This window comes from Aulonocara stuartgranti (assembly GCF_965226115.1).
Source record: "Aulonocara stuartgranti genome assembly, chromosome: 3".
In the NCBI taxonomy this organism is placed as follows: Eukaryota; Metazoa; Chordata; class Actinopteri; order Cichliformes; family Cichlidae; genus Aulonocara; species Aulonocara stuartgranti.
The window spans coordinates 11,070,391-11,086,712 of record NC_138941.1 but is presented as its reverse complement, the minus strand read 5'-3'; the positions used below and the strand labels follow the sequence as shown (position 1 = coordinate 11,086,712).

Here is a 16,322-nt window from a genome sequence, read left to right as displayed (position 1 = left end):
TCTTTTTGGAATTGAGTGTTTATTTTTCTTCTCATTCAGAACTTCAAGCTGCAGTTTGTCATCGTAACCTTAAATCCACCCTGAAGAAGAAGTTCCAGTGTGTGTTTGAGGGCATCGCTAAAGCAGGAAACCCAACCCTCCTGAATCAGATCTACACAGAGCTCTACATCACAGAGGGAGGGACTGCAGAGGTCAATGATGAACATGAGGTCAGACAGATTGAAACAGCATCCAGGAAACCAGACAGACCAGAAACAACCATCAGACAAGAAGACATCTTTAAAGCCTCACCTGGAAGAGACGAACCAATCAGAACAGTGCTGACAAAGGGAGTGGCTGGCATTGGGAAAACAGTCTTAACACAGAAATACAGCCTGGACTGGGCTGAAGACAAAGCCAACCAGGACATCCAGTTCATATTTCCATTCACTTTCAGAGAGCTGAATGTGCTGAAAGAGGAAAAGTTCAGCTTGGTGGGACTTGTTCATCACTTCTTTACTGAAACCAAAGAAGCAGGAATCTGCAGCTTTGAAGACTTCCAGGTTGTGTTCATCTTTGATGGTCTGGATGAGTGTCGACTTCCTCTGGACTTCCACAAAACTACAATCCTAACTGACCCTAGAAAGTCCACCTCAGTGGATGTGCTGCTGATAAACCTCATCAGGGGGAAACTGCTTCCCTCTGCTCGCCTCTGGATAACCACACGACCTGCAGCAGCCAATCAGATCCCTCCTGACTGTGTTGGCATGGTGACAGAGGTCAGAGGGTTCACTGACCCACAGAAGGAGGAGTACTTCAGGAAGAGATTCAGAGATGAGGAGCAGGCCAGCAGGATCATCTCCCACATCAAGACATCACGAAGCCTCCACATCATGTGTCACATCCCAGTCTTCTGCTGGATCACTGCTACAGTTCTGGAGGATGTGCTGGAAACCAGAGAGGGAGGACAGCTGCCCAAGACCCTGACTGAGATGTACATCCACTTCCTGGTGGTTCAGGCCAAAGTGAAGAAGGTCAAGTATGATGGAGGAGCTGAGACAGATCCACACTGGAGTCCAGAGAGCAGGAAGATGATGGAGTCTCTGGGAAAACTGGCTTTTGATCAGCTGCAGAAAGGAAACCTGATCTTCTATGAATCAGACCTGACAGAGTGTGGCATCGATATCAGAGCAGCCTCAGTGTACTCAGGAGTGTTCACACAGATCTTTAAAGAGGAGAGAGGACTGTACCAGGACAAGGTGTTCTGCTTCATCCATCTGAGTGTTCAGGAGTTTCTGGCTGCTCTTCATGTCCATCTGACCTTCATCAACTCTGGACTCAATCTGCTGGAAGAACAACAAACAACCTCCTGGTGGTTTAAACCATCTCTTCACCAGAGTGCTGTGAACAAGGCCTTGCAGAGTCCAAATGGACACCTGGACTTGTTCCTCCGCTTCCTCCTGGGTCTTTCACTGCAGACCAATCAGACTCTCCTACGAGGTCTGCTGACACAGACAGGAAGTAGCTCACAGACCAATAAGAAAACAGTCCAGTATATCAAGAAGAAGCTCAGTAAGAATCTGTCTGCAGAGAAAAGCATCAATCTGTTCCACTGTCTGAATGAACTGAATGATCGTTCTCTAGTGGAGGAGATCCAACAGTCCCTGAGATCAGGAAGTCTCTCCACAGATAAACTGTCTCCTGCTCAGTGGTCAGCTCTGGTCTTCATCTTACTGTCATCAGAAGAAGATCTGGATGTGTTTGACCTGAAGAAATACTCTGCTTCAGAGAAGGCTCTTTTGAGGCTGCTGCCAGTGGTCAAAGCCTCCAACAAAGCTCTGTGAGTACATTTGTACTCATGTCTTTACTTTTAACATCCAACTGTGTCAGTAATTTATTTCACCAGGCTTTCTGTCTTTGTATGAATTTGTAAAGTTTTGGGATTTCTCCAATACAACTGTGACCTCTTTGATGCCTCCAGAACTCGAGACACTGGATTCACCATAAACTCTGATCATCACTGCTGCTGTTATGTTATCAGTCTTTGTTTACACACTTAGGCTGCATGTGCCTGATGTTGTGATACTTTATATTCACATGCATGCTCCTAGATACATTTCTACTGCAGGTCTATTTTAGTCACAAATGTTGGTGAAACACTTGCTTTTACATGCATGGTGGGTCATGCATTAAAGAAAGCATTTGAATTACTCAGTGAATCCTGGCAGCCAGAGAAACATCCTTAGTTCCACTTTAAACTAAACTCTGCTTCGGTCTTCCACAGTGTGTTTGTTGTTTCTTTGTTGTTGTTGGCCTGCTCTCTCCTCTCACTCCAATCTGGTTGCAGCAGATGTTTGTCCCTCCCTGAACCTGCAGACTTGGGTGCAGCACCTCAGTTCATCTTCAGTCTGAAACCAGCTGTTGTAGCTATATCCCCTCAAGCACACCTTCCCTGGTTATCTCTGCTGTGGTTGCTATAAAATTTAATCTTGATTTAAAAAAAAGAACAAAAAAACCTCAAGTCAGACTTGATGCCATTTGTTGGCAGCATGGTGCCTGTTTGTCTTTGATGATAAACTGCAGCACAGTCTAAAGCAAACCTTCTAACTTTATTGACTTTATGCATGTATATATTCTTCCTGTTCACCTTGGACACACAACAGCTCTCTGTTTGTTGTGATTGGATCTAGAACAGCCAACATATCCTAATCTAGATGATTTCTAAGGTGGTATCTGGGAGGAAAAGTTAAAATCAGCTTGGATGGCCTGTACTGTATGATGGCCTTGGTTGCACCACATTGATAGCCATGCAGGGTGGTTCACTCCTTGTGCAAGAAGACCGAGGAGTGAGCCACACTTGGTCAAAGCTTGGTCATTCAAGCTCAATGTTTTCCCCTTGTTGGTTGATGATAGAGCTGGGCGATAGAACGATAACGATATGTATCGCGATATAACTTTTACTCGATAGAGAAATTAAGCTATCGCGATAGACCTCGCCGCTCTTGTCCTCTTAAAAAAAAAAAAAAAAAAAAAAAAAGGTCAGCCAATCCAAATTAAGTAGCGCAGAGCCGAACCAATCACAGCCGCAGCGTCACGTCGCGTGACTTGTTATGTACAGCACAAGTGCCAAGCCGCACGTGTGTTTGTTTGGGAAGCAGCCAGCAGGTAATGGAGCCAGCGCGTAATGGAGGAAATGAGTGTGCCGACTAGAAAAATCAACTGAGCGTGACCGAAGAGAAAACAGATGATGGTTCCAATGCCGGAGAGATTGTCGAACGGAAGAGCCATAGAAGTTCCGTAGTGTGAAGGTATTTCGGCTATTTCAAGTCTGACAAAAAACAGAGTAGCGTGCACTGTAAATGTGCCGAAAGCAAGTCTGGAAATACAATAAACTGGTGCATGCGTCACACTGTGCGCCACGTTATTGTTTCGGTGAAATGAATTTCTACAATACTGTTACTGTTAATTCTACTCTCTGCAGTGTTTAAATGCTTACATATACACACAGTTACTGTCCCTCCACACATACGACTCGGTTCTGCTTCTATGCCGCAGCTTTGTTTACTTTTTCCCACCGAGGCTTCTAGACTTCTGATTGGCCAACATTTCTGCACGGTTAGGAATCTAGCGCCACCTGCTGCTTTGGCATGTTCATAGCAGCGTTTTCCTTCATTTCTGCCTTTATGTGTGGACGGGATTATTTTTTAAAAAGAAAACGGAAAATCTCTGTTTTCAAAAATACCCGTGTACGTGTGGACGTAGCCTCAGTCTCTGAATGGAAGCACTAATTCGTCATTCGGCTTTTGTCAGACTAAAGTAACTGTTAAAACTGTTTGAAAAGCTAAGCTATACAACAAGGAGAGATTGAGAATTTCCTTTTAGTTCTCAGTTTATTTGATATTGACAAAAGTTAGTTTTGTCTGTTCTTCTGTAAAACAAACTAAGATTTATTTTTAGAATTAATACTTTGTTTCTAAGTGGAATTGACAATTTAGTAGTCTGTTTCGTTTGTTCTATTTTGAAACTTAAACGCTTTAGCGGCTGCCTTTTGTGTAGTTTGCAATATTTGCCTTTATTTATCTGAAAAAGTCTCATGTTCCTTAAGTACATCTACCCTGTTGAACTTATTATGGGAAATAAATATTTAAATAAAAACAAGCTGCTGATTATTTCACATTTTACTTGTGAGCAACGGCACATTTAAATCTTACAAATATAGTTATTTGGCTTATATCGTGATAGATATCGTTATCGACTGAAATGAAAAAAACATATCGTGATATGAAAAAATCTCATATCGCCCAGCTCTAGTTGATGATAGTATTTTTTTTACCTGACTTATAGTCATCATTGTCTTCAAATTAACTCACACACTGCTGACTGCTGTAGCTTACCTGGCTGAGCAGGTGACCCATGCACTGAAGGTTAGAGTCGTGACTCCAGGGCCTGGTTTGAGTCTGCCCAAGACCATTTCCTGTGTGTTATTCTCCTCACTTCTCCCTCCCTTCCTGTCTTCTTTGTCCTATACAGTGAAGACAAAAGGCCTCGAGTTCTGAAAACTCTTCCCCTTCATCATCTTCCATCTCTCTCATCTAAAATCTCCAGTATTCTCTGAGTAGAGAATCTTTTCACAATCTTGAATGATAAGGATCCAAGTGGGTAAAGTTATTTATTTGTTGTGTTCCTATTTGCAGCTGGGGTAGATTAAGACAAACTATCGGCTGCCCAAATTACATCCAGTTTAGAAGAAAAACATTGAGTGAAGCGTTTGTTTCATCATCCTTCACAACTCATCAACCAGGTGTCACAAACTGCAGCAGAACAGTACAAAGCATGTCATACTGGATGGCTGCAACAACCAGAGTTTTACCTACCTTTGGTATTTGGTGACAGCATGAGCGTAATATTTACTGAACAGAGTCGTCTTCTGTAATCTTTTCAGATTCAGATTCAGAACACTGTATTTATTTTCAAGGGGCAATTAGGATACTGAGCTTTCCAACCATACATACAATACACAAACATCACATTGGGGAGACGGGTCAGGCTAGGTAGCTGGCCGGTCAGCCGCTAGAGCAGCGACCCGGAACCGAACAGCAGAAAATGCACAACATCAGGAAAGATGAGGAGAAAAAAGAACTCCTCCCAGACTGAGCTTCAACAGGGAGATCAGTTTGAGAACAGACAAAAAAAATGACCTTAGTGCAGAGCACATGAAAACTCTTAATGCGCCATAGAAACACATGACAAGCAACAGGGATGGGTAAAAGGTGAGAGACAGCCGGTGTAGACAGCGCACCCGGGCCTGCAGCATTTGCGCTGGTCCCCTCGACCCACCGTCTGCACCGGGAGGGGATAAGCATGCTTAGGATGGGAAGGAACAGTCTAAACACCGTCTGTTATCAGGGTGAGATTTGTTATGTTCAGCTCCAGCCTTGAGACCACAGCTGGCGCCGGTATGTTAGCCGCATGAAATGATGGTGGCTTTCTTTGGTGCGAACAACTGCATGTCAATTTCACAGCTGATCTAACAGTCCGTCACTCGTCTCTCAATCTCCCGTTGGAGAGCCACGAGCTTCTCCGAGAGGTTATCAGTTTTGCGCTCAAAGAGCAAAGTCTGAGAACTCACGACCGCCATGAGCTTCTTCAAGATCTTATCCGTGCTGCGTTCAATGAGCCCATTTTGAGAAGTCACGACCCGTCCCATTGTTTCAGTCACAGCGGGCAGCCTTGTGGGGGTTTGAACAGCTGATTCTGCTTTCTTTAATCTTCAATAAGCCAGGGCCAAGCCAGCTCAGATCAACAAGAACCCTTTGCTGCTGTGAATGTCCGTGCTGCTATATTTCAGGATCAGGCTCTAAATGTACAAATGGATCTGAGAAGATTTCCAATCATGTTTCTACTAGATTTACAGTTTGTTTTCATGTCTTCTGACTCAGATGGTGGAGCAGGTGGAGCTTGCAAGGAGTAAGTGCTGCTATAGAAGAAGAGTTGTGTTTTATTGAAGCTATTTAGTTAACCAATAATTGTATTGCATGCTGGCATTAAAAATGTTTCATTTGACTGATTTAATTGTTTGTTTGTTTTCTTCCAGACTGAGTGGCTGTAACCTCTCAGAGAGAAGCTGTGATGCTCTGTCCTCAGTTCTCAACTCCCAGTCCTCTAGTCTGAAAGAGCTGGACCTGAGTAACAATGACCTGCGGGATTCAGGGGTGAAGCTTCTGTCTGCTGCACTGCAGAGTCCACATTGTACACTGGAAACTCTCAGGTCAGGATCCAAACATATCATTAAATGATATTATTGTATAAACAACCAAGCTTTATAGAATTGGCAGGTGAACTTTTCTTTATCTTTGGATTGCTTAGGAGATTCTTAATTACTCTCTGAAGATTTTTTTACAGTCACATATTTTGTTTTAATGGTAAAACAGAATTATTGTTCAGTTCAATGAGCAGGTAGCTGTGAGATTCATAATAATGAGGTATATTTGTATTAAAGATGACTAAACGTGAACAGTAGCTGTGAGTTACTTTGTTTACTCATGTGTGCTGATGTTGTGAGTAATTTAAAGCTGAAGTAAACTTGTAATGAGTTTAATAGAGTTTCTGAAGTAAGTGTACTTGGAGACATTTATGTGTTTACTAAAGTCCAGGAGCATGAGGCTGTGTGTAGCATAGAGGAACCCAGACCTCAGCTTTGTCTCCTGGTTTCTGTTGCTGCTGTTACAGTTTCCCCTCATCGTTCCTTCAACAGTCTCCTCACTGTAACAAATCAAAGTGTTACTGTATAGATTCACGTCTGAATGTTGCCATGTGCTATTAAAACTAAAAGCGATGTTTCATACACCCACGTGGTTCAGTCACACAGTAACTGATGGTAAATAATGTTTGTGTTGAGCACATCGTACAGGTCAGCTGCTCCACACAGATCTCAGGTTTACATGCTGGAACAGTTTGTGATCATGAAGGATAAACCTCACTTCCTCTTTGTTTCATACAGATGTGACATGAACAATAACACGTTCATGAAATCCTTTTAGGAACACAAACACTATTGTAGCTGGAGAATATATTTGAATGTAGGATAATGTAGGGGGTCATAAACAACAGTAATAACTAACCACCACCTCACCATTTGGGTTGGTAGCTGCATGTTGATTGATGAAGTCATTTTCTTCTTCCTCCATTTCTACCTTATTAACATCAGATTAAAGGCTGCACAGAGACAGGCCCTGGACATGTTTAGCCTAGCTTAGTACAAGGACTGGACATGGGGGAAACGGCTCTCATCACTGGATCAAAACATGAAAACAAATCTGAAGTAAAGTTTTGTTGAAGTGAACTGTGGTGGTGCCCAATGTTCCCTCTAAGCTGCGGTCGTGCAACTGTGCGCTGCTGGGACGTCTCTGCACACAGAAAATCTGTGTTGCACACAAAAAAAAAATCAAATCTCAATTGAAATTAAAATTAAATCTTTAACAATTCTGTTCTGCAGTGTTAGTCAGTGACTGGCTGCTCCTATATGGGATTAGAACGATGCCACCTTATCCCGTAGTCCAGCCAATGATGCGATTCACATTCGTATATACGCAGCTAATCAACGTCGCTGACAGGCTATGACAGCGTCCTTATGTGCCGACAATGGTGTTATAGCGAGCAAAGTGGCTGATGATGAGGTGAAGCCACGTTAATGACAACGTGTACAACCATTGGAGATGTGACCAGGACAGACGGAGCAACTGAGGGAAAAAGTGTGGACTTTATACCAGTTTTTAAATTGTGTTGATCGACCACGTAAAACCTGAGCTATGATAAAATATCTGCAATGTTTGGTTTTCTTCCTGAATAGTATTGTTGTTTATAACAACGATAGTATTCAGTATTTATTGCAACAAACTCTGTTGTTTGCAAAACTCAATAACTTTTTTGAAGAAGTAACTATATAATTAATTGCCCAACATTGGTCATTATATCCTGTATTTTGCAGACAGAGTTACAGACTCTCTCCCAGACCACAGACTCATAATACAAGTCAGAGCTTTATAAAAATAGAAAAAATAAAGTTGTGTTTTCAAAATTGGAGTTCAAGTTATTTTTACTTCCAATAGTGTTAACATGCTACAGGTCATGAACAAGGTTGTTTTTAATTTTCATTGTAAGTGGGCTAAAGCAGTTAATTAAAAGTAGTCTAACATAAATGTAAATGCTGTAATTTGATTACTTTAATAAACCATGTAACTTGGATGGATAAGATGCTGGTGTGACCACAGTGCACACGTCTGCTGTTGCTCACAGTGGTCCAAGGGACGCTCAGGGAGTTTGTGTGTTCGCTCAGACACATGAAACATTAGCGGTGACTGGCAGGGAAAAGGGGAATGATAAGACTTACTGTAAATATAATTATGTATGTATTGAAAAAGGAACAACTAAAATGTTCCAGCTGAAAAATGAAATCAGTTTCAGTTTATGAGCTCTGTTTGTTTTCTTTACAATTCCAACCTTTTATTTTGAAATGAGCTGCTCATTCCTGTTTAGAGTTGATGAGCTGATGTGGGTGAGAGGACTCAGGCAGCCTGACAGAGTTGATGTCCAGGTCTTCCCTGCTTGTCCTGATACATAAACATGAGTATCCTTGCAGGTCAGATCTCATCAGTCACACCTGTTAGTGCAGCTCTCCTCTAGATTGTAGTGCTTGTAAAACTAGGATGATTTTAGGAGCCTGGACCGCAGATCTAAGGGAAGATATGACTTGGAAAGACTAAACCAACCTATTAGAGGTGTTCGCACTAACATAGATAAATACTCAGATTTACACCTTTAGTGTCTCACAAAGGGTTGAAAAGTGAATGTGCACAGAGAGGTTGGTGGTGAGACGGGCACTTCCAGCACTGTAGATGTGATCCAGCTCAGTGTTCATGGAAATAATCCGGAGAGCAGGATTCCTTGATGAATGTCACATTTTCTTAAAGTTATAATCCACAGGGAAAACTGTGAAACTGTCGATCTGATATCTAGTCAACCAATCAGGTGTTTACATGCCCTTCACTGATCTCCAGCCCCACCTTATTATCAGTTTCTCTCTCTTTTACATCTGAATTATCTTCACTTCACATTTCAGTCAGTTCAGATTTCATTAGCACGTTCACTTTAGCATAATCCATTTTAATCCAAACACCTTTCTCTTTAAACTCTGTTTGTCAGTCACAGTATATCCAGTACAATCCTCTTTTTCACTGCGTCACACACATTCAGAGATCAGAGTGTCCTGTGTGTGCTCTCATTCACTCACACTCACTCTCATATGGCTGAAGTCTGTTTGTACACAGGCTGTCAGCTGGCCTGAGTTCGGCCTGTCTCTAAAAGCTTGTCATGTTCTTCTTCTTTGATCCTTCGTGTTTGTGCTGAACACTGCTGTCGCTCTCTTCCCTGTTCCCGCCCACTTTCTAACCAATCAGCATTGGAGCGCGCACAGCGTCGTCCACACTGAGCTTTGTTGTGAGCGCATGGACTCGTCTGCAGAACATTTGTATGGGCTCAAAATGTGGTCATAAATATTTTGTACTTGTAAATCAGGATTTGTATGTGTAAAAAGAATTTGTGTGTGTGTAAAAAAGATTTGTGTGTGTGTAAAAAAGATTTGTGTGTGGACTTAGCCAAAAAAAACCCCTGCAAGTTACAAGTACGAATTTTGACCCTATTTTTCTTCCTTTCATCTGATTGGTCAATGTCATGTCAATCACAAATGTAACTATCCAATCAGAGAACAGATGGGTTTGGCTGTCAGAGGGGCACTTTTTTGACCTGACGTTCCCGTCACAAGTGTCTTCTAAGTGAAGCTACCAGGTTCAGGTCCAGCTCTGTTTATCTGGAGCTGCAGTAAATGATCCGTCCTCACAAAGCAACACAGACACCAGATATGCAAACACAGCATCATACAACACAACCAAGAGATCCAAAGAATTATCTCTGCATTTCTGTGGCTGATGCTGCTGGAACGAAGCTGTTTGAAACCTTGTTGTTCTGCACTTTGGGACCTGAACAGGAACCTGAACCTCTGTGCAGAGGGTTCAACTCTGAGGATTCCTGTTCAGTTTTGTTATTTCACACGGCAAAACTTGACAACTTTATGATAAATGTACGACTTTAATGTGAAAGATTCAGAGTTTTTTCTCTTGTTGTGTTTGTTTGAAGCTGCTTCCTGTTGGCTTCGGCTGTTTGGAGTTTCCATTTTCTAAACTTCTACATTCTGAACCTTCTTCAGCTCTGAACAGATGATGAAACACTGAATGATTTCAAGCTCACACTTTGTCTAATAAACTTACATCTTTCATTTTTTATTCAGATTGAAGGACTGTGGTTTGTCAGAGATCAGCTGTGATTATCTGGCAGCAGCGCTGAAGTCCAACCCCTCGTATCCCAGAGTGCTGGACCTGAGTGGAACCTACAACAACCTGCAGGATTCAGGAGTGAAGCAGCTGTGTGTTCTTCTGGAGAATCCACGATGTCGATTTGAAACTCTGAGGTCAGTCACATGTTTTAGTTGTGCTGAGATGAATATGATGTGAAAGTTGTGCTGACACTGTGGATCAGTAGGCCCACACACCTCTATACAGGAAGTCTGGTTCTACTCTTTGTAGAACTTCTGATCCCTGATCCTCTGAGTCTGACTCAGTAAATAATGAATTATCTTCACTTCACATTTCAGTCAGTTCAGATTTCATTAGCACGTTCACTTTAGCATAATCCATTTTAATCCAAACACCTTTCTCTTTAAACTCTGTTTGTCAGTCACAGTATATCCAGTACAATCCTCTTTTTCACTGCGTCACACACATTCAGAGATCAGAGTGTCCTGTGTGTGCTCTCATTCACTCACACTCACTCTCATATGGCTGAAGTCTGTTTGTACACAGGCTGTCAGCTGGCCTGAGTTAGGCCTGTCTCTAAAATCATTATTTTATTACTTTTATTCTGATTCATCAAAGCCAAACTCAAACATATTTATATTTACTGATTATGTTCTCATCAATAATTAACAGTCAGTACATTCAGATATGAATCATAATTCTGTGCATAACTTCTGTGTCTGGGCACTCCTCTGGATATTCTTACACCAGAGAAGAGCTCCTTAACTACAGGACTACTACACCTGTGGATTTTCTTCCAATATTTGTCGCATCTGCGGCAGATTTACTGCAGACTCTGACCAGGAAAGTGAGACGCCGAAAGAGAGGTAAGCGAGCCGGCGCACTCGTGCGTCTGAGGAGACGTGGACTGCGAACTGCTCTTCCTGGGATCTTCCTTTCCAATGTACGCTCACTCAGGAATAAGATAGACGAACTGGCCCTGATGAGAAGCATGAACAGAGACTTTGCCTCCTCCTGTGTCTTATGTTTTACGGAGTCGTGGCTCAGTGAGGACATCCCGGACAGCACGCTAAAGCTGGAGGGCTTTCATCTGCTGCGCGCGGACCGGCAGGCCTCTCTCTCTGGTAAGACCAAAGGTGGAGGTGTCTGCTTCTACATTAATAGAGGCTGGTGCACAGACGTAACAGTGATTGCTCAGCACTGCTCTTCCTCTCTGGAATACCTTTTTATTCACTGCAAACCGTTTTATTCTCCGCGGGAGTTTGCTTCATTCATCCTGGCCGCTGTTTACATCCCGCCGGATGCGGATGCGCAGGCAGCTCAGTGCGCACTCGCGGAGCAGATACTGCACATGGAGCGGACATTCCCGGACTCTCTCATCATTGCTCTTGGGGACTTTAACAAAGCCAATCTGAGCCATGAGCTTCCGAAATACAAGCAGTATATTAAATGCCCGACCAGAGAGGAGAGGACATTAGACCACTGTTACAGCACGATCAGCGGGGCCTATCGCGCGGTGCCCCGCGCTTCACTCGGACTTTTTGACCACGTCATTATCCACCTAATCCCCGCGTACAGACAGAGGCTGAAGCTCTCCAAACCTGTCGTGAGGACCAAAAAACTGTGGAGCAACGAGGCTGTGGAGGAGCTTCGCACGTGTTTGGAGACCACAGACTGGGACACAATGAAGGCTGCTTCTAACAGCTTGGACGAGTTTACGGACACTGTCACCTCCTATATCCACTTCTGTGAGGACAGCATTGTGCCATCACGCACCAGGGTGAGTTATAACAATGACAAACCCTGGTTTACTCCTAAACTCAAAAAGCTGTGGCTGGAAAAGAGAAAGGCGTTCAGAAGCGGAGACAGGGACTGCTACAGAGAGGCCAAGTACAGGTTCACTAAAGAAGTGGACATTGCCAAACATCAGCACTCTGAGAAGATGCAGCAGCAGATCTCAGAGAATGACTCGGCCTCTGTGTGGAAAGGTTTTAGGAATATCACCAACTACAAGCCTAAAACCCCCCACTCCACTGACGACTTGCTCTTAGCCAACACCCTTAACGACTTTTACTGCCGTTTTGACGAGCCATCAGGCAGCCTTCACACCTCCAACGGCCCCAACAATAGAGACACTTTGGACACTAATTCCCCCACCTCTCCCCCCTCCATAGAGCCATCACCACCTTCAAACACTTCACCTACAACACCCCCCTCCTCACCCCACACAAAAGAGGATTTCACACCACCTCCTCCCACCACAACTCTTCATATTCATGAAGCAGATGTGAGGAAGCAGTTTAGGAGTCTGAATGCTCGGAAAGCTCCCGGCCCAGACGGTGTGTCTCCTGCCACCCTCAGACACTGTGCAAACGAGCTGGCCCCAGTGTTTTCTGGCATTTTCAACTCCTCACTGCAGGCATGTCATGTGCCTGCCTGCTTCAAGTCCTCTACCATAATCCCTGTCCCCAAGAAACCTAGGATCACTGGACTAAATGACTACAGACCCGTGGCTCTGACATCTGTGGTCATGAAGTCATTTGAGCGCCTGGTTCTCTCCCATCTCAAGACCCTCACGGCCCCCCTCCTGGACCCCTGCAGTTTGCATACAGAGCCAACAGGTCTGTAGATGACGCCATCAACATGGCCCTACACTTCATCCTGCAGCATCTGGACTCCCCAGGAACCTACGCCAGGATCCTGTTTGTGGACTTCAGCTCTGCCTTCAACACCATCCTTCCAGACCATCTCCGAGGCAAGCTTTCCCAGATGAATGTGCCTGATCCCATCTGCCGGTGGATCACTGACTTCCTGACGGACAGGAAGCAGCACGTGAGGCTGGGGAAGAATGTCTCGGACTCCCGGACCATCAGCACCGGCTCCCCTCAGGGCTGTGTTCTTTCTCCTCTGCTCTTCTCCCTGTACACCAACTGCTGCACCTCCACCCACCAGTCTGTCAAGCTAATCAAGTTTGCAGATGACACCACCGTCATTGGACTCATCTCGGACGGGGATGAGTCTGCCTACAGGAGGGAGGTTGAACGTCTGGTGTCTTGGTGCAGCCACAACAACCTGGTGCTGAATGCCCAGAAGACAGTGGAGATTATTGTGGACTTCAGGAAGCACACAGCTCCACTCCCCCCCCATCATCCTGTCTGACACCCCCATCACCTCTGTGGACTCATTCCGCTTCCTGGGTACCACCATCACCCAGGACCTGAAGTGGGAACCCACCATCACCTCCGTCATCAAGAAAGCCCAGCAGAGGATGTACTTCCTGAGGCAGCTGAAGAAATTCAACCTGCCAACATGGACGATGATGCAGTTCTACACTGCAATCATCGAGTCCATCCTCACCTCCTCCATCACCGTGTGGTACGCTGGAGCCACTATCAGGGACAAACAGAGACTGCAGCGTGTTGTGCGCTCTGCTGAGAAGGTGATTGGCTGCAGACTCCCATCTCTGCAGGACCTGTACACCTCCAGGACACTGCGGCGTGCAGCTCGGATCTCAGCTGACCCTTCTCACCCTGGACACAGTCTGTTTGACCTGCTCCCCTCAGGCAGGAGGCTCCGGTCCATTCGCACCAGAACCTCTCGCCATAAGAACAGTTTCTTCCCCTCTGCTGTCGGACACATGAACAATAAACGTACGACTGTCCCCGCCACTAACACATGACCCTACGCTGTGTTCACTGCATCATTCCATGTTTGGCACTGATCACCACCTGCACTCATGTATATATCATGTATATATCTATGTACTTAGCACTTTTAATTCTTATTCTTATTTTTATATTTTTTATGACAGCATGTTTGCACTGAAGCACCGCAGCAATTTCCTAATGTTGTAAACCTGCTCAACATTTGGCAATAAACCCTTTCTGATTCTTTCTGATTCTGATTATGATTCAGTGTTTAACATATTATCACAGATAAGATAAGATAAGATAAGATAACCTTTATTAGTCCCACACGTGGGAAATTTGTTTTGTCACAGCAGGAAGTGGACAGTGCAAAAGTTATGAGGCAGATGGACTGCACAGGAGATCTCCTTTATGAAGAAACTGTGAAAGTTTGTCCAACAGTGGGAAACATTTCAGAGAACATCTCAGAGAATATCTGTGAAGCAGAAACTAAACATAATAATAGAAGAAAAGCCAAATAATGATCCAAATCCTGCTCTGAGACTATCAGACAGTAAAGGCTTCCAAAGACTGCTCACCTCTCAGACTTATTTAAAGATGCTGGTGCTGTCCACAGATCAGCTGACCTGCTGGGTCTCCATGATCAGCTTTGTTTCTTGGAGATAAAGGCTGAAGCCTTTAGAGCTTCAGTTCTCCAGAGCAGCAGGATGTCTGAGGTCCGCAGAAACACAAAAACACAGCAGCTAAAAATAGTTGTTCAAAGAAAACGAGGTGGGAGCTGCTGATTCCTGAGCTTTGATACTGGATTAGCTTCAGTAGTTATTCCAATCACTGCTGTAGGAGCTACATTTAGTCACAGCTGACTGTCTTCTTTGAACAATCACAATGACTACTGTTGTAAAAAACAAGCACACAAAGAACCAATGAGAGTGTAGAACATGATAAAGAGCTCCTGTGATGGTGGCAAAGAAATGAGCAGCAGACGGCCGTCTACATGTTGTAGTGGTTTACAGTCACCAGGGGGCGCCGTCACGGCCACGCAGTCAGTGGGCTGCTCTGCTTGTGCTGTTGTTGGTGAAGCTGAAGTGAAAGCGAATGTTAAAACAATGAAAAGTGTCCACTGCAGCCTCCATCTGAGCTTGTCATGTTCTTCTTCTTTGATCCTTCGTGTTTGTGCTGAACACTGCTGTCGCTCTCTTCCCTGTTCCCGCCCACTTTCTAACCAATCAGCATTGGAGCGTGCACAGCGTCGTCCACACTGAGCTTTGTTGTGAGCACATGGACTCGTCTGCAGAACATTTGTATGGGCTCAAAATGTGGTCATAAATATTTTGTAATTGTAAATCAGGATTTGTATGTGTAAAAAAGATTTGTGTGTGTGTGTAAAAAAGATTTGTATGTGTGTAAAAAAAAGATTTGTGTGTGGACTTAGCCAAAAAAAAACCCTGCAAGTTACAAGTACGAATTTTGACCCTATTTTTCTTCCTTTCATCTGATTGGTCAATGTCATGTCAATCACAAATGTAACTATCCAATCAGAGAACAGATGGGTTTGGCTGTCGGAGGGGCACTTTTTTGACCTGACGTTCCCGTCACAAGTGTCTTCTAAGTGAAGCTACCAGGTTCAGGTCCAGCTCTGTTTATCTGGAGCTGCAGTAAATGATCCGTCCTCACAAAGCAACACAGACACCAGATATGCAAACACAGCATCATACAACACAACCAAGAGATCCAAAGAATTATCTCTGCATTTCTGTGGCTGATGCTGCTGGAACGAAGCTGTTTGAAACCTTGTTGTTCTGCACTTTGGGACCTGAAGAGGAACCTGAACCTCTGTGCAGAGGGTTCAACTCTGAGGATTCCTGTTCAGTTTTGTTATTTCACACGGCAAAACTTGACAACTTTATGATAAATGTACGACTTCAATGTGAAAAATTCATTTTTTTCTCTTGTTTGTTTGAAGCTGCTTCCTGTTGGCTTCAGCTGTTTGGAGTTTCCATTTTCTAAACTTCTACATTCTGAACCTTCTTCAGCTCTGAACAGATGATGAAACACTGAATGATTTCAAGCTCACACTTTGTCTAATAAACTTACATCTTTCATTTTTTATTCAGATTGAAGGACTGTGGTTTGTCAGAGATCAGCTGTGATTATCTGGCAGCAGCGCTGAAGTCCAACCCCTCGTATCCCAGAGTGCTGGACCTGAGTGGAACCTACAACAACCTGCAGGATTCAGGAGTGAAGCAGCTGTGTGTTCTTCTGGAGAATCCACGATGTCGATTTGAAACTCTGAGGTCAGTCACATGTTTTAGTTGTGCTGAGATGAATA

The 16,322-nt window shown here is 44.0% G+C and overlaps 1 protein-coding gene across 8 annotated transcripts in view; it reads left to right on the top strand.

The window, feature by feature from the left end:
* The window catches only part of LOC309702164 (NACHT, LRR and PYD domains-containing protein 12-like), a 202,511-nt gene that overhangs the window by 110,823 nt on the left and 75,366 nt on the right, over positions 1-16,322 (top strand). For all 8 annotated transcript variants that reach the window (XM_082526618.1, XM_082526619.1, XM_082526620.1 and 5 more), the window contains 4 exons: positions 40-1,819; positions 6,074-6,247; positions 10,322-10,501; positions 16,108-16,287. In XM_082526618.1, the coding sequence (XP_082382744.1) occupies positions 40-1,819; positions 6,074-6,247; positions 10,322-10,501; positions 16,108-16,287 (2,314 nt within the window). The remainder of the gene's footprint in view (positions 1-39; positions 1,820-6,073; positions 6,248-10,321; positions 10,502-16,107; positions 16,288-16,322) is intronic.